General features: G+C 44.7%; 1 protein-coding gene and 1 pseudogene across 2 annotated transcripts; both read right to left on the bottom strand.

Annotated features, from left to right (window-relative positions):
• Nucleotides 1–1,888: 1,888 nt before the first annotated feature.
• Nucleotides 1,889–3,501, bottom strand: LOC136487909 (pentatricopeptide repeat-containing protein At1g28690, mitochondrial-like; annotated as a pseudogene).
• An 8,168-nt stretch (nucleotides 3,502–11,669) lies between these two features.
• LOC136486138 (ethanolamine-phosphate cytidylyltransferase-like) lies at nucleotides 11,670–19,431 on the bottom strand. 2 transcript variants are annotated; one of them, XM_066482944.1, is made up of 9 exons: nucleotides 18,815–19,431; nucleotides 17,540–17,771; nucleotides 16,864–17,058; nucleotides 16,674–16,745; nucleotides 16,408–16,475; nucleotides 16,127–16,247; nucleotides 12,697–12,762; nucleotides 12,484–12,606; nucleotides 11,670–12,120 (listed from the first exon to the last, which is right to left on the bottom strand). In XM_066482944.1, the coding sequence occupies exons 1-9, from the start codon at nucleotides 19,156–19,158 to the stop codon at nucleotides 12,049–12,051; spliced, it is 1,293 nt and encodes a 430-aa protein (XP_066339041.1). In that variant the 5' UTR covers nucleotides 19,159–19,431; the 3' UTR covers nucleotides 11,670–12,048. The 2 variants fall into 2 exon arrangements, with proteins under 2 accessions (XP_066339041.1, XP_066339042.1); XM_066482945.1 differs by having other exon boundaries at nucleotides 16,864–17,042; nucleotides 17,536–17,771; nucleotides 18,815–19,427.
• Between the last annotated feature and the right edge of the window lie 6,104 nt (nucleotides 19,432–25,535).

Raw genomic sequence — 25,535 nt, 5'->3', positions numbered from 1 at the left:
GCTGCCCTCCGGTGGCTCCGTGGATGACAGCCACCTCAAGGTACGGCGTTTAAACCCTAGCCTCCCTCCCACGCCGGCTCTCCTCATGGGACTCTGCGACCGGCCACGGATAAGGGTCGTCGTCTCTGATGAGTGCACGCACCTCGCCTCCCTGCCCTTCTATGCCATCCGCGTCGGTGGATGCGGGGTTTCTAGGTCACCTAGATGCTGCTTCCTCGGAGAAACCCTGGGTCCTTTGTACAGATTAGGCCTGGGGCGGACCATGAGCCTGCAGCCAATTATTTCCTCCTCTTTCTCAGATCTTCCTGTTCCCTGAGCCATGGCTCCATGGCAGATTCTGTGCTCCGCTCGATTTCTTCCTACCTGAACTTGTGGTATATATTGATCATTTGAAATTGTTGTTTTTGGAATATGTTGATCATTTTTACTTACCATTTTTGCCAGGGACAAAGAGGCCGAGGGATGATCTTGGAGTGAAGAAAAGAGAGACCTGTGCATCTCCTGTCACTAACGGCAAAATAGATTGTAGATACAGGTCTGTAATAGTTGGCTTACTGAGTTTTTTTTTGGAGATTTGTTTCAGTGCATGTTACCAAGTTGTAGTACATGGTACTAGGAACATGAGCAGAGCTGCAGAGGGATCCACCACTTCTCAAAGATTCCTCTTGGTGAATGACTATTCCGTTGACAAGGTTAACTGACATTGCTTATGGGCATAAAAGTTAAGCCCATGACATCGTATTTATGTTATTTTTTTAAGGCAAATATTTATTCCAAAAACTTATGCATGTCTCGTGAACAATCATATAAACATTTTCAAATGCCATGTGAGAATGTCCCAAAAGCAGGAAAAATGCAGTGTATTCATGACTAAATTAATCCACCAAAGATAAATGTTGTTCTGGTTCTCTCTTTTTCTTTCAAAGGGACTGTTCTGGTTCTCTGGTGCCTTGTGTCCGCATTCACTCTGACTATATCAACCATGACCGTTCCTGGAATTAGTACAAACAAACAAAATTGATAATGAAAATGAATTTAGAAAAACGAAACTAAAGTGTTGCAATTCTGGATTCCTTAATATAATTAGCACAACGAATTAGTATAAGTATAGTTTGTTTTTCCTTAACTGCATTCTTCCTAATCTACACAAAATCAATAAATCTGATGATCTTCAGCACAGCGATTTTAGACCTAAAAACTAATACTTCTCAAAATTCAAATGATGACTGATGAGCAGCATGGAGATTTTATACCTAATTTTTTGCAGATATGATCCTCTAAAGTAATACTTTCCAGGCAATAAAACCTACAAAAACAGTACTTAAGAAAACTCTACTTATTATTTCAGAGCACATGTTCTAGTAGAGAAGCAACAAGGAGTTACCTATATCCTCATATTACATTGAACACATTATAGCATTGTGAAGAAAGAAGTTGAAACACATGAAAACTCAGTTTGCAGCAAACCAGGATTAAACTGATGGAAATGTCACATCATTTTGAGAAGAAGACTTATAGAAAATCGTTAGTCTATATGAGAATATATCCTACATATCAACTGGTATAGCCTGCACAATGCAGTAACATGATCCAGCATAAAAATAATTTCTTCATTAATTTCATTGAGGTATGAGTATAACAAACACAATTAGGGAAGAGAAATTAGGATACTAAATTAACAAACAGATCTATCTGGTTTTTCTGGAAAGCTAATTACTGACTATCAGAATACAAAGACATTACTTCTCAGCTGTAAGCCAGCAGCATGACACTTATAGATTCTATATCATATGAATTGCAAAAATGCATTGTTCTCCAATAGATTGATGTTAAAATGTTACAGGAGAAATTTTACATGGTATGGCTAGGTAAAAACTATACCTGTACATCAGTCGACAAGCAGCGGGTTCTCAGAGCCGACCTAGCTGTAGGCAGCGTCTTTCAGCACGCCTCGTTGTTTCATCATCTCCCTAACATCATGCACGCCGTCCCACTTCCCAGTTGCCGCAAGTGTGTTGGAGAATGCCATGTAAGCACCCGGTCTTCCCTTGCGGCTCAGCTCAAAGACCTCCCTCGATGCAATGTTGGCCATGTTCATGCCCCCGTGCAGTGTAGCTGCCCCGAGCAGCGCTGCCCACACATTTGGCCTCACCGGTATACCTCGGACAAAATCATAGGCTTGCCGCACGCTTCCGAATCTACCCAGCAAGTCCACCATGCATGCATAGTGTTCCATCCGCGGCCGCAGCAAGTACTCACTCTCCATGCTCTGGAAAGCCTCCTAGCCCTGAGACAGCAGCCCAGCGTGTGCGCACGCCTGCAGAATGCTCAAGAAGGTGGCGTGGTTCGGCCTCACATCTCGCCGCTCTCGCATTTTGCCAAACAGCTGGAGGGCCTCGTCAGAGAGGTCGTTCTTCCCATAACCGTCGATCATCGAAGTCCAGGTGATCACATTCCTCTCTGGCATCTGGCTGAAGATCCTGGCCGTCTTCCACCCGGCCACACTTGGCATACATGTCTACCAAAGCGCTTCCAACTTTGATGTCAAAGACTAGGCCGCTCTTCAATCCCTGGCAATGCACCTGCTCGCCAAGCTCTAGCGACGACAAGAGTGAGCAGGCCCCGAACACGCTCACAAATGTCGATACGGTGGACCGAAACTTTGCCCGCTACATCGCCTTGAACACCTCGAGCGAGCCCTCTAGCCTCTGCCGTCTCCTCCGTCTTGCTGTACCCTCCACCATGGCGTTGTACGCCACGACGTCCTTCCCCTCCATCTCCTCGAATATCGCCTCAGCATCCTAGAACAGCCCTTCATTCATGCAACCAACGATCAGCGCCGTGGAGCACACGACGCTCCAGACAGGCATCGCGCCGTGCACCCGGCACGCATACCCAAGCAACTCGCTCTTCATGTAGGCGTCCACTAGGGCCATGAACAGGATATCGTCGGACTGTACGACGGACCTCAGCGCGCGCGTGGACCTCCCTGGCGACGACCCCGGGCAGAGCCAGCGCCGCGGACAGCTTCAGGGCCATGGACAGCTTGAAGACGTCAAGCCGCCCCGTGGACGCCGTGAGCCACCGCACGACCCCGAGCGCCTCAGCGGGGCGGCCTCACCGAAAGTAGCCCGCGACGAGGTAGTTGTGCGCGGCATGGGTCGGGCTCGGCATTCCGTCGAACACGGCGCGGGCGTTGTGGAGGGAGCCACACCGGAGGTGAAGCACGAGGAGCTTGACGGAGAGGTCGGCGCTGCCGGTGAGACCTGATGCGAGGAGCTACGTGTGGAGGGTCTGCAACTCGGCCAGCAGCGGGGACGCGTCGATGAGACCCTGCAACACGGCCGCGATCATGGTGGCGGTGCAGAGGTGGCGAGGGATGCGCGGTGCCAGCGAGCCAGCGCATGGGTGGGTCGGAGCCCTTTTTCTCTGAACTGACATTTCAGGACTCTGCTCATTTGTTTCTCTCAGCCGGCACGGAGGCTCGTCGCTGGCGGGCATGGCGACATCGCAGTAGTGTCAGGCCCGCGCGCCGGGCTCGGGCGCAGGCAGGGCGGGCGACCCACACGTAGGGGATAATTGGGTTGGGCCGTATTGGCTAACCGGACACATTGGTATCGGCCAACGTATTACGTATTCACTGCAAATTCCACTAAAAACCATATTCACTGCAAATAATTTCAAATAAAAAACTTGTCAACTATAAACCTGAAAGTGCAATCAAGTCTTAATTGTGGGTTTTTGTGATAATGGCCTCGTAATTAGAGAACTAATGAGATTTATCGAGATAACAAGCAGGGAATTTATATTCGAGAATGCTACACGAAACGGAGGAGCCCCCAACTACAAATATAGATGGCTTCAAACTCAAAGGAGGTTTAAATTCTTTTATATATTGAATTTGAGTATAGAAAAAGACGTACTATAAAGGAGGGCACAATGCTTAAGCTAATATATGCTACCAAGTGCTCAAACAACCACATGTATCCTTAGATTCACAGCCAAGACAGACTACACTTCACTATTATCCTTAGTGTCTTGCGGGGTACGAGCTCCGACTCGCCCGACCCCTTGGGTACGGGCTCCGGTTCGCCCGACCCTAAGGTCACGGGCTTCGGTTCATCCGACCCTTTGGTCGTGGGCTCCATCTCGCCGAACCCTTTGGTCGTGGGCTCCGTCTCGCCCGACCCTAAGGTCGCAGGCTCTGTCTCGCCTGACCCTTGGTCACGGGCTCTATCTCGCTCGACCCCAAGGTCGCGGGCTTCGGCTCGCCCGACCCTTTGGCCGTGGGCTTCGTGTCGCCCGACCCTAAGGTCACGGGCTCCGGCTCGCCCGACCCTTTGGTCGCGGGCTCCGGCTCGCTCGACCCTTTGGTCGCAGGCTTTGGCTTGCCCGACCCTTTGGTGACGGCCTCATCTCGCCCGACCTCAAGGCTGCGGACCTCGTCTCGCCCGACATCTTGGGTGCAATGTCCGTTGGGGGCTGAGGGTATATATACCTTGTCTTTTTTTCCCCAACGGCTATCTACGATTTAAGATACTATTGGAGCCTAGGAGGTATATATACCTTTCCCTTTCTTTCCCAACGGTAACGAACCAATCTGCTCCCTTCTTCCTCACTTCAGCACACTCAAAATAGAGCAGGAGCTCTCTCTCTCTCTCTCACTTCATTGTTGACCTCAAGCCCCCAAGCAAATCCATTGATTTCTCCATCAATCCTTGAGGGATAAGGGTCCAAAACTTGATAAGAGAGCATCTCTATTGGTTCCAAACTCTAAAAAGCACTTGGTTCATGTTTTGACCGATGGTTGTGTTTGTTACTCTTGGAGTTTGGCTCCTAGCCGGCTAGAGCGTCGCCTGGTGAGCTTGCCAACTTGTGTGATAGCCCCAAAAGGTTTGTAATCACCTCTTGCAGCAAGTAAAATCATCCCTCATCTCAAAAGTTCACTCTCTTAACTTGAGAACAAGGTAGGGTTGCAAATCTCTAAACCTTAGTGGTATACCTCAACAACGTGGACTTATGTAAGCTTGGTGGCAAGCTGAACCACGGGATAAATCCTTGTGTCATCCTGTGCTTGTGTTGCTACACTTGTGTTCTTGTTGTTGTTGAGGTAATTTCTAGGATTGAGGCCGATCTATTTGTGTGTGGTGTTCCCATCACTTTCAGCTGTCGATCTGTGATCTACCACACTGCAGGAAGCTAAGAAATTTACCCGATCTAAATTTTGTTGGATAGATTTTGAATTGTGAACTAATCTCTCCTGCAGGTGCGGCAGTGCCGCGCTCAAAGAGCGACATGCCGCTGGTGAATTTGACTTCGGTTTGAGTTGAATTGTTACATGCCTATTCACCCCCCCACTAGGCGTACCAGAGATCCTACAAAACCAATTTCTAAATTCAACTTTTGTAATTTAATTGCTCATGAATAATTAAATTTGATTCATCTTTGTGGAAAAAATCAATTCCTAAAATTATGTTAAGTCAAATATTTTAAATTCGATTGAATTTATAGGAAAAAGTGTTAAGAAATTAATATCATTAGATTAGATACATCATAAAATATTTTCATAATATATTTATTTTGTATCATAGATATTTATGCTATTTTCTATAAATTGGATGAACGCAAACAAAAAACTTAAGACCACTCTAGAAACTAATTTATTCAAGGACAAAGGGTTTACAAAGTTGTACATCTTATTAAGCTCTACACTTTTTATATAGAACTCAACCCATCTTCATCCAACTCCATATGCAAAAGTTATGAATTTTTTAAGATAACTATTAAGTTTGCGGTATAATAGTCAGGGGTACAATGGTCACTTTTAACTTCTCTCTCACAGTCGCATCTACTCTTAGAAAATATTGTTTTAATGTCCATAGTGTCCAGGTTTTAATAACCACAATTAAATAGTATCTTTTAGCAAAATCACTATTAAGTCATGCCCTTCATTAAATATATACCACTCATACAAAAAAAATCCGGTGCATTTGTGTGAAGAAATAGGAGGAAGGACCACACGAGCGAGCCAAAAACGATGGTAGGGTAGAGTGGCGTGGGCGTCACGCGATTTGCCCGGGCGCAGGCAGGGCGGGCGACCCACATGTAGGGGATAATTGGGTTGGGCCTTATCGGCTAACCGGACACATTGGTATCGGCCAACGTATTACGTATTCACTGCAAATTCCACTAAAAACATATTCACTGCAAATAATTTCAAATAAAAAACTTGTCAACTATAAACCAATTTCTAAATTCAACTTTTGTAATTTAATTGCTCATGAATAATTAAATTTGATTCATCTTTGGTGGAAAAATTCAATTCCTAAATTTATCTTAAGTCAAATATTTTAAACCAGATTGGATTTATAGGAAAAAATGTTAAGAAATTAATATCATTAGATTTGATACATCATAAAATATTTTCATAATATATTTATTTTGTGTCATAGATATTTATGCTATTTTCTATAAATTGGATGAACGCAAAAAAAAACTTAAGACCACTCTAGAAACTAATTTATTCAAGGACAAAGGGTTTACAAAGTTGTACATCTTATTAGGCTCTACACTTTTTATATACAACTCAACCCATCTTCATCCAACTCCATATGCAAAATTTATGAATTTTTTTAGATAACTATTAAGGTTTGTGGTATAATGGTCAGGGGTATAATGATCACTTTTAACTTCCCTCTCACACTCTCATCTACTCTTAGAAAATATTGTTTTAATATCTATAGTGTTCAGGTATTAATTACCACAATAAAATAGTATCTTTTAACAAAATCACTACTTCATTAAATATATACCACTCATACAAAAAAAATCCTGGTGCATGTGTGTGAAGAAATAGGAGAAAGGACCACACGAGCAAGCCGAAAACGATGGTAGGGTGGAGTGGCGTGGGCGTCCCGCGATTTGCCCATGTTGCCATTGCACGCATGTGCAAACTGTGCACGGGTGCTTCGCGCTTCGGTGCTTCGCCTGCCTCGGCCTGCCTGCGTACGGAGTACTACGTGCCTAAAAAGGTGCAGAAGCAGCACAGCAGCTGGACGCCTGGACACTGTCACAACAAGCACTGAGCTCCCTCCTCGTCGTCGTCTCGTCCCCGGGGACAAGCAGCGGCCAGGCCTAGCCTGGAGGCAAAGCGTGTGAACCTGCTGTGATGGCACATGGGGGGAGGCCCGTGGGTGGCCTGTGTGGCCATGAGCCCCATGCATGGGAGCAATGAGCTGCATGTGCTGCTCTGCTCTGCTCTGCTCCGTGGTTGCCGCTGCTGCATGCGTGCGGCTGCGTGCCCATGGAGCCATGGACGGGACAGGCAGGCGGCAGCGGGCCAGATACACCAGCAGCAGACGAAGATCTTCTGCTACTGCTACGTTGGAATTAGCAAAAGCTACCACGCACGCACGCACGCACCATCGCCCTGCTGCATCCTGCGTGCATGTCTTGCAGTTACAGTTGCAGTTGCTGTTGCACTGCATCATGCAGGCCCTGTAGAATACAGTTAGCAGCATGCATCTGTCACCTTTCTTCTTCCATGTTCAAGCGAAGATCAACTTTCCCTTTTTTTTTATGAGGCCCTGTTTACTTGTCAAAAAATTTTGCATAGTAACTGTCACATCGAATCTTGCGGTACATGCATGGAGTACTAAATGTAGATGAAAAAAAAAACTAATTACACAGTTGGTCGAGAAATCGTGAGACGAAACTTTTAAACCTAATTAGTTCATAATTAGACACTAATTACCAAATACAAATGAAATGCTACAGTGAGCCAAAATCCAATTTTTTTTTTTTTTTGGATCTAAACGCACCCTGAGTCGATCCAAAGGCCGCGCAAGATCGCTAGCTAGCTTTATGTATCACTGTGTAACTGTGTTCGTTAATCTGCCGCTGGCTGGCTGGCTGCCCATCATAACTGCCAGCTGCTTAACACAAGGCCCCTAGCAGTACGGTACTTACTGCAATGATATCTGTGGCCGCAGTAGTGTCAAGTCTGTGTGACAAGAGCCAAGAGCAAAACAGCTTCAGCCGGTTTATTAGATAAAATCTACAGTATTTTTCTCTCGCAACAAAAACAACTTTAGCCGACTTTAATACCAGCCGATCCGGCCCAAAGTTGGTTAGGGCTGTGCTGTTGGTGATAAGGCCCTTATTAGTTTCCATAAGTCAGGTGACTTATTAAGTCAGGTGACTGAAAATCAGTGACTTATAAGTCATGCCTGTTTAGTCGTAGATAACTTATAAGCTCATGCCTGTTAAGTGAAAGGTGTGGGTTCCATACGGAAAAGGGTGGCTTATAAGTTTTAAGCAGGGGTGAACCAGCTTATTTCTTATAAGCAGTGGTAACTTATAAGTTGGTAGTGTTTGACAAAATCAATCACTTATTTTACTTTTTAACTTACAAGTAAGTGACTTATTTGGAACAAATAGACTCTAAAAATGAAAAAGGAGACGCATGGGCAGCAGGTAAGGGGGTGTTTGTTCGAGCTACTCAACTTTAGTAGCTACTAAACAGTTTAGTCATTTTTAATAACTTTAGAGTTACTAGAGCTCTTTTAATAGTTTTTAGTTATAGCATTTGGTTAAAAAATTACTAAAATAATTAAAAACTACTAAATTTAGTAGTTAATAGACGGAAAAAAAAAAGGCCTAAACAATGTCCTCCAGTCCTGCACCCGGCAACGCAGTAACGTTGGGAATTGAAGGTCTCAGCTGGTCAGAGACAGAGAGCCCCGTGCATGCAGCCTCGCTCATCACATCATTAGGCCACGCAGCCATCTACAAATCTCACCTTGTCATGTCATGTCATTAGCGTGGTTGTACTCCAACTAGTTTGACAATGAACACGGCTGCCTCATTAGCGTGGTTGTACTGTGGTAACCTTTCAAAAGAAAAATAAAGTAGTGGTCATCCCGATCGAGAAGCACTGCATGCACGATCACATCGGACTGTAGTTGCTTCGTAACGAAATATACTGGATGATACTCCTCTCTTACCTGCTGCCATCAAGGCACATGGTTACAGGTTTTAAGATTCCTTGGGATATGCGCTGTTTAGCATCCTGCTGCTGCTGATGATATCATTGTTAACTGCAATATACTCCCTACGTACTTAAATATCTATCGTTTCGTTTATCAAAAAACAACTTTATTAAATATATATTAAAAAATATTAATATTTATGGTATATAATTTATATCATTAGAAAGATATTTGAATCTAGTTTTTTAATAAATTTATTTAAAGATATAAATATTATACGTATTTTCTATCCATCGAGTCAAATTTGTTTGTGGTATGTACACCAACGGTGATAGTTATTTAGGAACGGATGAAGCAGTAGGTTTGTTATCTTAGCTCTCGCGCCAAAAGTTCTTCATCGGATCGAATTTTTTTAAAAAAAATTAGATCGATGTCCTTGTTATTTTTCATCCAGGCGCACGCTCAGCTACGACAGGACAAAAGCTGAACTCCTCTGTTTGTGTTTTTCCTCGTCTGTTCATCAGTTCGGTCCCGCACCTAGCACGCATGATGGGCAAAGCATAGCACATGCAAGCATCAGGCACACAGCCTTTGATTGACTGCAGATCGAGTCGTTTGTCGAAACAGCAAAAAACAAACAATCAACTATTACAGTTAATAGGACAACTCAAATAATTTATATTTTTTGTACCTAAAAATGACAAAATACAAGTTGCCTGAATAACTGCAAAAATTAGAAAATCTACAAATATAGCAGAAGTGAAAACAAAAAGAATGTATATGTGAGTGGCCAGATTGCTAGTGTTTTTCATTCCTCATCTTTGGTGACCATGCCATAGCAACCACTTTATCTATGAATGCTGGGAAAGAGTAGAGAAGGTGAGGGAAAAAGGGTGCATAGTCATTCTACTCGGCGAAAAGTGTTAGGTTTAGTCTCACGTCGAAAACTAACGACGGTGAAGCATAATATACGAGGTGGGACAACCCTCACTTGAGACCAAACGCATGCGTCTGGTTGCTGAAGCCAAGCAAATGTGTCACTCTAACATAAAACCCTGAGTTGTTTACTGAATCTCTGTCAGGATAGCTATCTCCTTCTCGCACTAACTAATTAAATCATCAACTATCCTACTTCGAATGGTATTCATGGTGGTATCCTCATTCTCCCACTATGGACTCTCATCTCCTTGTGTTTGTGTCGTTGCATATGGTGCTTCTGGGAGGTACTCCTCATCTGCATCACGTCTAACAAACTCCTTATCATGTAACTTTTTGCTATCACGAATAAAATTGTGCAACGTATGTCAGCAAGAATGGTATGCTTCTGAGTATGAGTAGAGAAACTTGGTATGACCTTCAATGTACGTCACTTTTGCTTCATAACTCTGAAAGCACGTTATTTTGAAGGGACAGATGAATGTAGAAAATTGAACACTGCACCCCGTACTTCCCTTCAGATGGACGCCAACAGCGAAGACAAAATTCAGGTAGAAGGGCATGCAAGATATCCTATTTAGCTTGGATAGCCAGAGTCCACGAGATAAACAATTTAGCATTGGCAAATAATAGTTGAATTATTGGCACCTTTAAGAGGCACAGGAAATGAAGAAAAAATTGCCAATGCTGTAATGCATGATTGGGGCCGGATTTTATATCATGTGCAGAGCCCGGCCCACCAGCAACCGCAAAAGGTAAATCTCATGTCAAAATCACACACAAGAAGCACGTTCAGATATGTATTATCCATTCCGACGTTTGAGAGGATCGGTAACGCGTCAGAACTAGCAGCGGGGCCTTCGTCTTGTCCCACACCTTGAATCGTAATGTCCCAGCATCCATCATCCATCACGAAAATCTCTCCCCCGTCTATTCTGTCCATGTTAGTACCACTAATTGTGGCCCTTTGTTCATCTCAGAGCAGATCAAGGATGCATACGGATGTGAACTGTCGAAGATGACAAGAACAATTTCAGAATTGGCTTCATGACATATTGTACACGTAGATAGCACGGAAAAGTAAGGTGCAAACCTGCAAGTTTTCTTACGAATTGTATCCTGTACCTTCCCTGCGATACAAGGGAAACGACAAACGATTACCCAAGCAGAAGAAACAATGGAGCGCATCTACTCAACCGTTGCCACGCATGACTGTCAGACGATGAGTATCCTGCACCCAGAAACCAGGAGACAGACGACAAGTGTCCTAATCCAAGATCAAAGCGAAACCAACGTTTGTTGGCAAGCAAATCAGCCAGTGGACCAGACACAGTAAAGGTCGCTCGCAAGAGAGCAAGCACAGACAGCCCCAGCACCAGATGTGTGCCCCTCGGCTGCTGGATGCATGCAGATCACAGGTAGCACATCTCTTTCCATCCGCGACAACGCGTAGCAAGCAAGCAGCAGGCCCAGCAGATTGGCAGCAACCATTTGTCAGAATTCAGTTAATTCACAGATCCATATCGTATCATCAGATCCCAACGTGTCACCAACCCACGTTCGGTTCATCCATCCATCCAGCCAACCAGCCAACCAGGTGTACCATCGGTCGCTTTTGCCATCGCCGACCACGGACAGTCCATATGTTCATTTATTCAGTTCAACAACACAGCGGAAGGAACCCAACCTGATTTTCAAGAAAAGGATTGCTGCCAGTGAAAACGATGCGCATTACAGTGCAGATGGGAAAGAAACACCAGCAGCAAATAGTTAATCACGCTAACATTCTGGGTTTTCATACTGTAACGCACAATTTCGAAGGGGTCGGAAAGCCTATAGACCTCTCAAATGCAACTCAGCTGGAAACAACAGCTGGAAGGCGCATATACAATACAGCAGGGGGAAATTGACTACGACACTGGGGAATGATGGAAATGCTCCTAGACTCTGGTAGTCATTCCTCAACGCCGCGCCTGATGCTTCCTAAGCTATGTCAGCGGAACATCAAAGATACTGAAGAAAAAGGTACAGCTGTAGATCAACCAACTGTTGCCGTTGCTAAATGCTGGGATCTAAAATGATCTAGGCAACAATCTTCATGCAAGTCCTGCTACTCGTAACTTCACTCCCCGTTGACAAAGCTTTTACTCTCGTAGTACTTCTTCTCACTGGCTTCCTTCTTCTCATTCCGCTTCTGCAAAATGGCATATGGACACAGCAAAAGTGAATACAGACAGCACCAGATCCATGGACCAGAATAAATGAAACGACAACAGCCCCACACCAAAGAACACGTTGCCAGGCGTAATACAAGGGGGGAAGATTGGTCCCAAGAAAACAGACATTATTTAATGACACATGCTGACATGCAAGGCTGCCTGTGCTCAAGCAGTAACGCATCAGCACAATATCAGCAAACAATAGCTCCCATATGCACATCATTGATATGTAGACGACAAAATCGACTGACGCGTGTAATGTAACTGTAAATATGTACTGTACACCATGCTGCATACTGCATAGAAAGGACCCATAACCAACCTATCACAGTAATTACCTGGTAAGCTTCGTGGTTAGCAACAATCCTCCTGATGATAGTACTTGTAGTGATATCCAAGGGACTCTCCAGCCGACGGTAAATGCCCATAGCCTTTGGAACAGCATACGGGTTTGAATCATCCTAAAATGCATTAGGAACAATTAGTTATCAATGTTGAAACATTTGTGTGTTAAAGTAATGAAATGGTTCTTATAAATAAAACTTAATTACCTCTGTAAAGTCCATGTTTTCAGCAATAGTTCCATGAACAACTAACGAAATATTGAATGTGGTAATCTGCACACGACAAAAGGAAGCTGGAGAATTCAGTACACAAACATACTGGTCATAACAATAATTGCATCACATAATCATTTACCTGGCCTCTATCAATACATAAGAGGGCTCAATTATTAACCTTAAAATATCTAAATAGCATGCGCCTTCTAATTGGTGCTTTATGCAACCAGTGTGGCTAAACTGAGGACACTGATGGCAATATACTGGTGCTATAAGAGAGCATTTGGCTGGGACAGAAACTCAGTCACTGATAGCTTTGCAGAGACCTACTAACCATGTTGTTTCATATACGAGCTGCTCAGTTTCTCAGATGAAGACCAAGGTCCTCAGTTGGAGAGATGAGGAACAAAATAGTGGAAAACCTATAGGACTTGGTCTTTATTAACTCCATTTTTGGCTCTTCTTTTGTAGTGAAGTAGCCTATGCAGCACGGATACGGATACGTGTATCGGTATCAGACGGATACGGATACGCGGATACGTCATTTTTCTAAAAAAACTGATACGCAGATACGTTTTATATTTTTACAAAAAATAATAAGACATGTTAAAATTAGTAGAAGCCAATCAAACGCTCCCGGAAGCCACATCTACAATTATTTAACTGCTAGACTAGTGGCTTCGTACAGCATTCCATCTCCACCACTCACCCCACCGACACCAGTAAAAAAAATTGGCACAGCTCACCACCGCTCAGTCTGTATCCTTTGCTTCCCCAGTTCTCACCCCTTCCCACAGGGGAAGACAGACATCAGGCAAAAAGAACAGAAAGGAGGTTGCCGTTGAGGAAGAAATGAAGCAACGAGTGACTAGATCAGGAAGGGAAGAAAGAAATTAAGAAGGGGAGATCACCGAAAGTCTGCTGAATCGCCACCAGGAAGTGCTGGAGGTCTTCGCGGCCACTGAGGCAGGCGGGTGGCCAGGAGGGAGGCGTCGGGCGGGCTGCGCCATCGGCGCTCGAGCGTACTGGCACGAAGCCGCGTGTCGGGCGGCGGCACTCGTGCCGCTGTGCATCCGGGCAGGAGGCGCTATCAGCGCTCGCGGGTGCAAGCGGGCAGAGGCACGTCAGACGGCGGCGCTCATGCAGCAGGGTGTCTAGGCAGGTGTCCGTGGCAGATACGTATCGTCATTCATCAAATCGTGTGGATACGTATCAGACCAAGTATTGGATTTTTTTTGCATTTTTTTTTTTTTGCCGATACGAGTCGCGGTCTCCTCACATTGCACAGGCGAGGGTAAGGCTTGCCACTGACACCCTTCCCCAGACCCCGCACAGAGCGGGAGCTCTCTGCACTGGGTACGCCCCTTTATTTTTTTTGCCAATACTTCACGGATGCGTATCCGTCGCATATCCCAAGTGTATCCGATACGGGATACGTGGCCAACCTCACGTATCCATGCAACGTAGGAAGTAGCAATAATATTACCCATGATCACTCTGCAAGGTGTATTGTTTTGTGCAGGTGCCATCTCTATATTTCCCGGCTATTCAAATTTTAATGGGCCTGTTCAGCTGCTGCTGCTACAGTGCCTGATGAGGGGGCTTGCAGCCAACGGAGCCATTTTTTTCATTTTCTTAGGCCGCGGGTATGGGCCCTGGTCCTTTTCTTTTTACATCTTATTCAGGCTATGAGTATTTGAGATTAAGATGATTGTAAGAACTTGATTCCTGCTTCTATCAAAATTGGGTCTAGCAGTGGCGGAGCGTGAATCAAAGTTAAGGAGGGGCCCATTACACTGTAGCATCCTTGAACTACCACTTGTCAACCTGGGCATTCGGTTAAAACCGACAAATCAGTTCGGTTTGTTCGGTATCTGTAAATTTCGGTTTTCAGACATCAACAACCGATCGGTTGTTTGTAGAATCAACAACCGACAAATTCGGTGTCGGTTTCTTAGTTCGGTTTTTCGGTTTCCACCGAAGTAACCGAAACTATCGCAGAGAAAGAAAAGACGAAAGGGAGAGAACGTCGGAACAGAGAAGAACGAATCGAGTCGCAAAAGAAAAAGAGAAGAACGAATTGACGGGCTTCGCCGCTTCGGGGCCTCAGATGCGCCGCAGCCCGGTGCCCGCAGCATCGCCTCCCTGCTCGGCGCTCGCGCTCACGCGCAGCTTTGACGGCCTCCTCGCGCGCAGCTTTGACGGCCTCCTGCTCCTCTCGTAGAAGCGCTGCTCGGGGCTCCACGCCTCCCGGCTCACGCCATCCACCGCAGAAACCGCCGCAGCGAATCACCGTCCGGCATCCGCACCACCCCGCCATTCCACCGCTGTAACTGCCGCCACCTCCTCCAAAGCTCGGATAGGGAAGGGTCGAAGGGATAGGGTTACGAGTATTTTTTTTTTTTTTGAGAAAGGGTTTACGAGTATGTGGCTGTGTGTGGGCTGGCCTCACGTGACTTGTATGCCTTGGAGTATGGTGGGCCGTCTTGACTTCTGGGCTGCTGGGTGTGCACTTAGGTGCCTCACCGCCTGGTGCCTGTGCGACGCGCTGTGCGCTGGCTGGGAGTTCGGTTGCTCGGTTTAACGGTTCGGTTGCAGCCTAAAACCGAAGCCGAAGCCGATCACCGAACTGTGCAAATGCTGAATCCGAAACCGAAACCGAAAACCGAAAAAACCAAAATTTTGATTCGGTTCGGTGCGGTTCGGTTCGGTTTTCGGTTATCGGTGTATTTGTGCCCAGGCTGAACCACTTGAGAGCAGCTAGTTGTTCTGCTGCAAGTGTATTATTTATTACTGGCACGGATATACTCATATTATTACTACTGTATCTCTACTATTGTATGACTAACTTGCTTGCTCGGACAGTCCTGCAGCTTTGCACTAGCTAGCATGGCGGAGCTTGCACATCTGTAGCATATATCCTCATTTTTTTTACGGGGCAAGGGGGTGCCGGAGCCCTCTATGGCCAATACATGGCTCCGCCGTTGGGGTCTAGTCTCTACTCTCTGGTCATTTCTGTCCAATGTAAATAGCATCCAAAATGGAACAGGTAGCGCTAATGGGTCTACACCTATTTGAAATCTGATTTAGATGCCAACCAACTATTTAAATATGTCTGAGGCTCAGTTAAGCAAATCTCAAAGCCTCAGACCTAGCTTATATCCAAACTAAAATATGGATGCGAGCATACCATGCAAGGCTTATTTCTTCTGTATCAATCCATGGATAAGAGCATGCCAGCCTTATTTTTTATCTATACTAAGATAATCTGGGCTTGGATTACAGATCTTATGGTCAATGTATTGTCTATTGTGTTAAGAGTGCTGTGTACAAGGAGCAACCAGCCAACTACAAACATTTCATCATGCGTTCTATAACTAAATTAGTGAGTTCCATGGTGAGAAGAGAACAGATAACTCACCATGTCTTTTGAAACGTCCCATGGAGCACCAATGATCACCTCATCAACATAACGACAAGCCAAAACACTCAAACTTCGCTCATGGAGATTCATGATTGGGCGGTGTCGTCCTCGAGTTGAACTGCCAAATAATAGTAAACGCCGAAAGAAAAGTAAGCTGAATGTTATACATTACAGATATAATGCTTCAACAGAAATGAACTCTGACTATAAAGAAGGACTACTGCAGAACTGAACTAACTTAAGCATAGGGGAGAATACAGATGCAATCATCATATTACCTTATGGTCTGATCTGTGTGAATCCCCACAAGCAAGAAATCTCCAAGTTCTCGAGCAAGTCGTAATATCTACATGGAAAGAAACTATAAACACAAGAATATATGAATCGTGGAGGGTTAATTTTAGTTTTCTCCTTGCAAAAACAGAAGTACAGCCAGCACAGGCATTTGTGTCCTAAACAGACTTAGCTGAAACAGATGTGAGGATTTCTTTCTTTCTTTCCCCATTTCAGGTGGGTGGGCATGTGCAAAGGAATTCACATTTACCTCGACATGTCCAGCATGGAACAGATCAAAAGCACCATCTATGTAAACTATCCGAGAATCTGGACCTGGACCCTGCATTGGGAATTTGTACAGTCAGTGACTATCCAAGAGTTGGTCTCAAATCGTCTGTGAACAGTCCAAGAAGTGATATATTATTGTATGTGATGCTACAGAACAGCGGAAGTCATACCCTGCTATTTGAGAACTGAACTATTCGCCTAGATGTGGGAAGAAAATGAGATACTCTTGTTCCAGTTCCAGATCCAGTATCATCAACTTTCTGACCATGTCCGCTACTGAACTGCCTTTGTAGTGAAGAGTGATTATGGGCATCAGATGATCTCTCTCTAACACAAAGAAGCATCCGTCCTATCATGAAGCAATACTCGATCAACATGAGAAGAGCCATTTCATCACCATATAAATTGTATTCACTAGAAATGACCAAATCACTGTCCCCAAGATGTTGAATAAATTGAAACTCTAAACTAGAAATGGGTACAGGCGTATAGCAGAAGCTTCATTGTGCATGCAGTCTTGGGAACAAGAACAATAATGGAATGATCATCCCTTAAACATTTCTTAATATGACACTTGGTTCACAATGGTTTCCTCATGACCAAATCAGCTGAGGAAATCTTTTGCAGTACGGTGGCTGACAAAAGAAGTTTTTGGTAGACATAGAATCAATTGCAACACCAAAGGACAGCTATGATATTTCAATAAAAAATAAGTAAATAACTAGCAACTGAGAACAAGTACCTAAATAATCAACATTTCAGAATTCAATATAATCATGAACAAGAACAAAGCAAAATTTAACATCAAAAGCAGAAAATAAAAACTAAAGCGAAATTAGTACCAACAATGTCTGTTGTCGACACTCCCTCGGTTCTCTTAATCTGCTTGTATCGACCAGCCTTTTTAGCAAGAGCATATGCATCAGTACCATCCGGTAGCAAACAAGGATCGTCACCATGGATAATGTAGTCTATGTTGTACTCATTGAATAGCTTGTTCATGAACTCTTCAGTTATGGCATAAGGTGCACCTGGAATGATATCATCTACCCATTTAACAGCACGGACCATTATCATTCTGTATTATCAGAAAAAAAAACATCAGAATATGCATAAATTTCTCCCTGGCACAGAGAAACAGAGGCATAAATTTCTGTACAGCCAGGTCACATGTAAAGGATTAAAAGGAATGACACAATATAAAAGTTGAGACAAAATAAAATAAAGGATCATTCTGAGGATTATTTGCATAATTTGCAGAAAGTGTCAAACAAAGTAACCTGCCTCCTTTATGAAAGCGACAACATAACACTAGTGCTATTACCCTTAAGGTCTTAACTCAATTTTCGGATGAACCTATTACTAATAACTACCAAAGAAACCTATTACTAATAACTAGCAAAGAAAACATAAATAAAACTCAATTTTCATATTGTGCTAAACAACATATATAAGTTGGGGGGGAGTAAGTAACTCCCTGACACAGAGAAGCAGTGAGATAAATCTCTGTACAGCCAGGTCACACGTAAAGGAATAACACAATATAAAGTTCAGATGAAATATAAAAACAACCATTCGAGGATTATTTGCATATGCAGAACGTGTCAAACAACAAAGTGACCTGCCTCCTTTATATTGAAGTGACAATAGAAACACTAGTGCTATGCCCTAAAGGCCTTAACTCAATTTGTGGATGAAATTAAACTAATAACTACCAAAAATAACACATAAATAAAACCCTCTGGATTGTTCTCTTTATGTGCAGATTGCAGAATTGGATTCATGCAAGAAAATTTTCTGAACCCAGTTGATAGCAAAGCATTTTTGGAGCAGTCCACTGCACAGTAACTCTTATAAAGCCAGCAATAACAAACAACGGATTCCCCAGGAGGAATATGAAATTCCCAAATAGCACTCGACTGGTGAATTACTGCTGATGAAACTGAGGTCATGGGCAGGTAGCTACGGGTGATAAAACGTCACTCCAGTAACCTGTGTTAACACAACCGCATGCTACAAGTCTAGAATTACGTTTCGCGTCACATCATCAGAGATTAATAATATTTTTTTTAAAAGATGAGGAGATCGAAACGAAAAGACCATCGACACAGGAGACAGGACCTCTCGTGGAGCGGCGTGACGGGGGGTCCCTTGTTGGCCTTGATCTCGTCGTCGCTGATGACACCGACGACGAGCTCGTCCCCGAGCGCGCGCGCCTGGCGCAGCGCGTTGCAGTGCCCGTAGTGCATCATGTCGAAGCACCCGTCCATGTAGACGCGCACGGGGCGGCGGGCGCGGCGGCGGAGGCGGCGGCGGAGCGCGCCCAGGGGCGGCGGCAGGGGCAGGGGCGGGATGGCGGCGGGCCCGCCCGCGAGGTGGAGCGCGAGCACCGAGGCGCCCAGCACGATGCCGCCGATCACGCACGCCACCAGCGCCCGCGCGCTGCAGCCATTCCCCGCGTCCATGGGGGCACGGGCGGACGCGCGGAGGTGGGGAGCGAGGGAGGGAGGGAGGGAGGGGTTGGTGGTGCGTGAGCGAGGGATGGCTGGATCTAGGGCTAGGGACGAGGGGCTGTCGCCATGCGAGGGGGAGGAGGAGGAGGAGGAGGAGGAGAGGAAGGCTGGGAGAGGACGGCGGTGGTGGCGGCGAGGCGGGGGAGGACGACGAATGCTCTGGTGGTGCCTCCGAGGAGTCCGAGCCTCCGGGGCAAAGAGGGAAACAAAACAAGCAAGAGAGTGGGGTCCCCGTTCCGTTGCGTTCGGGAGTGAGCGTAGCGGAATTGTACACCGTTCCAACTCTGGCTGCCGTGTGGGACCAACATGTCAGTCGCCGTGGTCTAGGAACATGCCCCACTTGTCAGTGATCGATACTGTGTTGAATACCGGCCATCCATCGTCAACCTGTTCGGTTGGCTGGTTCGTATTGTTGCTGGTTCGTGAAGTAGTACTGCTGGGTGGTTTGTGTGAGAGAAAAATATTGTTCCGACTGGAAATTTACGATCATTTACGACACGCCACAGCCTCACGATAAGGTTGCGTACCAACGTCTTCTTGCTACATGTCAAACTTTTTATCCAGGTCACCAAAGGTTCGGTCCTCTTTTTAAATAACTATTAATTAAAAAAATGACCAAAATACGCTCACAAAATTATTTTCAAGTGTTTTTAGAACATGCTGGCAAATTTATATGGTTTTTTTTTAATACGCAAAAGGTTTGCGTATCATTATATTGAGTAGAAGAGTTTAAACAGACGTACAACACACATCATTGAGCGCCAAAAGAGGTCGACCTAATACAGCTATAGCTGCACCATCCTAGCAAAATACATTTTGTTGCGATATCTCCTACAACTAAAAAGAACAAAGTGTGGATATTTTTTGGTGCGACATTTGTTTTGATTTATCCGTCTGCCCATGCCTGTGATCCCACGACATCTCTCGCATGCCGCGTCCTTCGGTACGATTCTCCTTGAATATTACTTATCATATGATAGAGGAATCACGGCAAAATAGAAAGTAAAAAATTATTATGTTATCTATATACACATTGCATGTTTGCATGCACCAGAATACATGGCAACGAACAAAAGAAAAAAAAATTAACACAGAAGGAATGAGAATTAAGACAACCACTCTTTGCATTTGTAAAAGTGACAGCTTTTTTCTCCTTTCATTTGGTTTCACGCTCACGTGTTCCATCGCACTCGCTTGCTATTTCTTGCTGAAATTACCCTTGGGTCTGTTCATTTTAAATCATTTCCCCATATTCTAATTAAACTATAAAATTTTGAATTAGGATACGAGGTAAGACATGCAAACAGATATTTTAAAACTACCTGTAGAGTCCAAAGAACTTAATAAATAAATTCTTCTAGATGCAATGTAAATTCTCTTTAATCTTTTATTTGGTGTAGTTAGTGTTATCATAGTACCCGCATATATTCATGGAAAATAAATTGTGGACAAAACGTTGATACTTTTTGGTGCGACATTCCAACATGGGTCCATCGTCCTGTCAATATTCTTGAGGCAGATCACATAAAGGATGAGAATTCCTCTATGAGATTGCTCACAAGAGACTCAAACTTATATCTGATCATAATAATGTTGAATTGCTTTGCATCAAAAGCATCGGCAATGATAAACGGGGACATAGATTTTAGTATGCATAGTGGAGAAAAACTCAATCTTGGCCTTCTCAGCAGCTTTTCTAAATCTTTGCAGTGCTAACTTGTTCTTACTCAGATAGTCAAGAGGTACACCATAAAATTATGCACCACTAAGAAAAGTGTCACTATTGGTTGCCTTGACCTGAAAAATATGTCAAAATTAAGAATTACAACACCTAATTCAACATCTTAGAATAGACACTCAAGTTGATACCTTATTCTACAATATATGTCTGTGTGGAATAGTTCTAAAGCCACACATATTTATACGGTAAGTATAACATACTTTGTTTTAAAATTTTATGAGAGATTTTTTAAGACACGCAGTATTATCCATGTGACAGGCACTAATATTTACATATATACTCGAACCTGTGTGTACAGGATTATATGGAGATGCAGCGGAACTTATTCATGGATTTATTGGCACATGAAAGAAATGGATATCGGAGAATTCTTTCGGCTGATATAAAATATTATCTTAGCCATATCACGAAAAAGTCTATACAGTAGAGTTTGTGAGCCTACGACGTCGCGCTCTTCGTGACTATGTTAATTTCACGAACTTTGCTTTTTGAATTAAATATCACTTTAACATCGGTATTTAATTTAACAGTATTGTTATCTTATTGTGCGATCCGTGTGTTTTTAGTACAAAAGATTTAGTTGTTACGTAGCAACGCACGGGCACGCTACCTAGTTATATGAAAAGAAACAACCAAAACCGACGCAACGGTGCGACCTAGGAGGTGGCCTTGCGTCCTCGCAGCTGCCTGGACGGGCCCTTTCCAATGGCTAGAAAGAGCGCGTCCATCGTCTCGGCCTCCGACGCGGGTCAGGTTGCCATTGAAGAGCCTGTCAAATACCTCCACCTCCGACGCTGACGACGCTAATTTTATACAGTAGAGTAACACATATGCCGCGACGTGTTTAGATGAAGATGATGCTATGATGTACTTGTAGTATTTAGAGCCTGTTTGGAACGAAGGAATCTAAAACACAGGAATAGAAAAAAAACACATAGGAATAAGGTATGATGAAAAATGAAAACTACGGGATTTCAAAAAATAGGAACAGAAATTTAGGCTGTTTGGAACACAGGAATTTATAACATAGGAATTATAACATGTTAGGCAAATATGAGTACTTAGAAAATATTAAAAGCACCTAACCTCACGTGAACAAGAATCTACTTTGCGCTGGCTGCTGCTTCTCTCTGTAGGTCAGCGCTTTGTCTCGGACTTCATGATAGGAAGAGAAACCAAGAGATCAGAGTGGATTTTCTGATTCCTACGTTTTGAGATGGGAAGCAAACCTTTCCTCAGGAAAGGAAAGTTGTAATCCTCCATTTCAAACGGACGATGACATCGGCAAAGCAAAGGAATGTTATTCCTTTGATGTTCCTAACCTGCCATCCAAACATGCCCTTAGCTGTACATAGACGGTCGAAATGAACGACTTCGACTAGGAGCGATGCCTGGTCCAGCCAGCCGAAGATTCTTGAGCGATGCATCTATCACAAGCATAATGATGTTATTGCGATAGATGCACACACGATGGCATCTGCTATTAGCATCTCTTGGAAGCGAATTTTGCTGAAAGATGCATCCGTAGCTTCACTGGCATCTCCTCTACCGTCCCGTCCGTATATGCCTGCCCGGTGCCTGTTCCCTTCGGTCTCGGCTAACCGGTTCAGTGTCACCTGCTGGATACGGCGGAGCTTTGAATAATGGAACAAGATCCGGGGCCAGGGCGGCAGCCGGCAGGGGTCAAACCGGCAAAGTTAAAGCTTCTCTCCCGGTCCGGGACAGATGTCCACGGCCGTTGCCAGCTCGGCCGGCGGCATTGACCGCTTCCCCTGCATCTAGAGGGGAAGGCCGTCACTGGTCTGGAACATCTTCGTTCGTCCACGGCCTGGTATCATCGAACACCGACGCGAGGACAACAGCCATTCATATTCTCAGCGATCTCATCACACTACTAGACTAGACTAGAAGCCGTGAAATCTGGGCATACACGGTGCATTTAGTGCGTGTTTGTTTTCCTGGACCTGTCTAATCTGGACGGGCCAAGAGGGCCAGGGCACCAAAGGGCAGGTCCATCGGGTGCAACACACCGCCTTGTTTGGGTGCATTTCCCACTAGAGCCTGGCTAGGCCAAGTTTTTATTGGTTTCCCTGGACAGCTGAGTTGGTAGCCCAACTAACTCCCAACTACTAGTTGATGATAGTGTTTATTTACCTGGACAACATTTCATGCACTATTGCCAGCTGGGAAGCATTTCAAGTAAGAAATGAACAAAACAGAGAACTAGTAGCACAGTTTTAACATTAAGCAACACATTACATTGTCACAGATGACACATAGGCTTACTAAACATGTTCAGTCACCCCATTAGTACGAATCTAATATGAATTACAAGAGTTCAACTTCAACCACAATACACAAACCATCAGCAAATTAGATGAATTGCAGGGCGTGTTTGTTTCCCTGGACCTTTCCCACATATGAGCCAGAAGATAGAAGAACAAATCAAGGAACAAAAACAGTGGATTCTCTAGTGCCATCTTATATAATGTAGTTGTATCACAGGCCCAAATCAGTAAATGGCAAAAGAATGACATGATAGGCAAATAAAATGTTATGGGCTCAGATGTTAAAGATAAAACAATGTGAGTATACAATTATAGGTGGCATGAATGACAAAAGTTAGAAGGGAGTAACAACAAGAATGGCAAAACCAAAATGTCAGCAGAAATTCAAGTACCAAAGTAACAACAAGAGGCAAACAAAGATACAAACCAACTGCAACCACAAAGAAGAGTGTCACCTCATGTACATCGGTACTTGATCCTCACTGGCCAAAAACAACCAACAAAAAGTCAGGCAAATGATTCAACAGATCTAGTGAAAAAATAAGGAACCAACATTGCCATGCATCATAGTTACTAACACATGTCTAGAATTAGACAGGCCCCTAGGCCATCAAATGGTTCACAAGTTCACAAGCCCATAGGATGCACCACAACATCAGTGCGTCGTCATGTACAAACCATCATATATAGAGCACCTGATGAAAATGTTTGCTAACAGTCTCTATGGACCTCCTAAAGCTCTGATGTACCACCCTAAACCTTTGATTATGCCCGACTACATGAAGGAACATGGACACTTGTTCCTCCACAGATGAGTTTAAAGTATCCTGAAGCAGCCCTCTTTACCTAAATAGTTTGCATAGTTGGTAAAAAGGAGCTCTAGTCATCCTAAGCATTGCCAGGCACTTAGAGTCAGTTGAGTTATATATAAGTTGCAGGTTCTTTTATCTGTGTTCATCTGCCTCTAGTCTAGGACCATACACTGTTGGTTCCTCCTCAGACCTCTTCCTCTTAAGCCTAGATGATAGGTAACCTACAATCACAACAACAAGTGCAGCAACCTGAGAGGCCAGGTGGGATCTGCTAGCATCAGCATCCATCTACAACAAGTATTGAAACATCATGTTGTTGGGTTTGCAATGTTGGCCTCAAAAAGTGCTGCATGTTCAGCATAACATAACAAGTGGACACAGACCCACTATCCTTGGCTGCATGTGTCACCACATGCCTCCAAAAGGATAGGAGCATATATCATCTACTCATATGTAAATCAAAAAGCACTGAAAACATCGTAGAAAATATGCAGAAAACCTTAGGACAACACCTCATCTAAGCTGCGGTGGTAAATCGAACATTACACATGCAATAAAAATCGAGCAGCCAGAATCATCGGCAAGATGGTGCTACAACAACATGTATGAACAATGAGCACCAATAGTACACAATCTCAGCTATGGTGCTACAGTACCCTAGCTCAGGAATCGGCACATTAGAATCTCAGATCTAGCACCAGAAATCATGGATTGTGTACGGTCACAGATCCTACCATTTTCATCATTTCCCCCAACATTTGGCTCGAGGCAGCCCAAAATCCGACGAAACAGATAGTAAATCGAGCACCGCATCAAGCCCAGAGCGCAACACAAGGAGAAAGGCCGAGATTTCACCTTGCTTTGAGCGTCGAGAAGGGGATCTGAAGACGAGGGTTGGAGGCGGGGAAGAAGAAGCGGAAAAGGCGACGACGAGCAGACGGCGGCCAAGCACCGTCCACCACACTCGCCTGCGACGTCCAGGGAAACAAACACGGCCACCAACAATAGGTCTTCGGGGAGCAGCAACCCGACGGCGAGGAAGAAGAACAACAAGCCCCGGACCACGTCACCACGAGCGAGTCGGACGAGGGAGAAGCATCGCGCTCGAGAGCCGGAGCTGCCTACGACCTCGCAGCCACCATCACCGACCACCGAGAGTTCAAGACGAGGAGGGAAGCGGGAGAGTGGAGAGTGGTGGAGAGGACTGAGAGCAAGTGAGGGAGAGCAAACCCTAGCGGCACGACGGTGGCATAAGAAGGGATACGAAAATTTCACTTGGTGCGTGAGCCCACTAGAGCCAAAGGCCGCCAATGGAAATGGACAGCGAGAGCCAACGGAGGGACCGCGCGCGGCCGAGTCCGCGAGAAACGAAACCGTTTTGTTTCCCGGGCTACAGGCTCGCGGGTGCTTTAAGCAGCGCGCGGCCCAGGCCCCCAAGGCGTCCAGGGTAATAAACACGGCCGCCTGCAGCCCATGGGCATGTCCCAG

This window comes from Miscanthus floridulus, chromosome 10 (genome assembly GCF_019320115.1).
Source record: "Miscanthus floridulus cultivar M001 chromosome 10, ASM1932011v1, whole genome shotgun sequence".
NCBI lineage: Eukaryota > Viridiplantae > Streptophyta > Magnoliopsida > Poales > Poaceae > Miscanthus > Miscanthus floridulus.
This window is presented reverse-complemented; position numbering and strand designations above follow the sequence as displayed.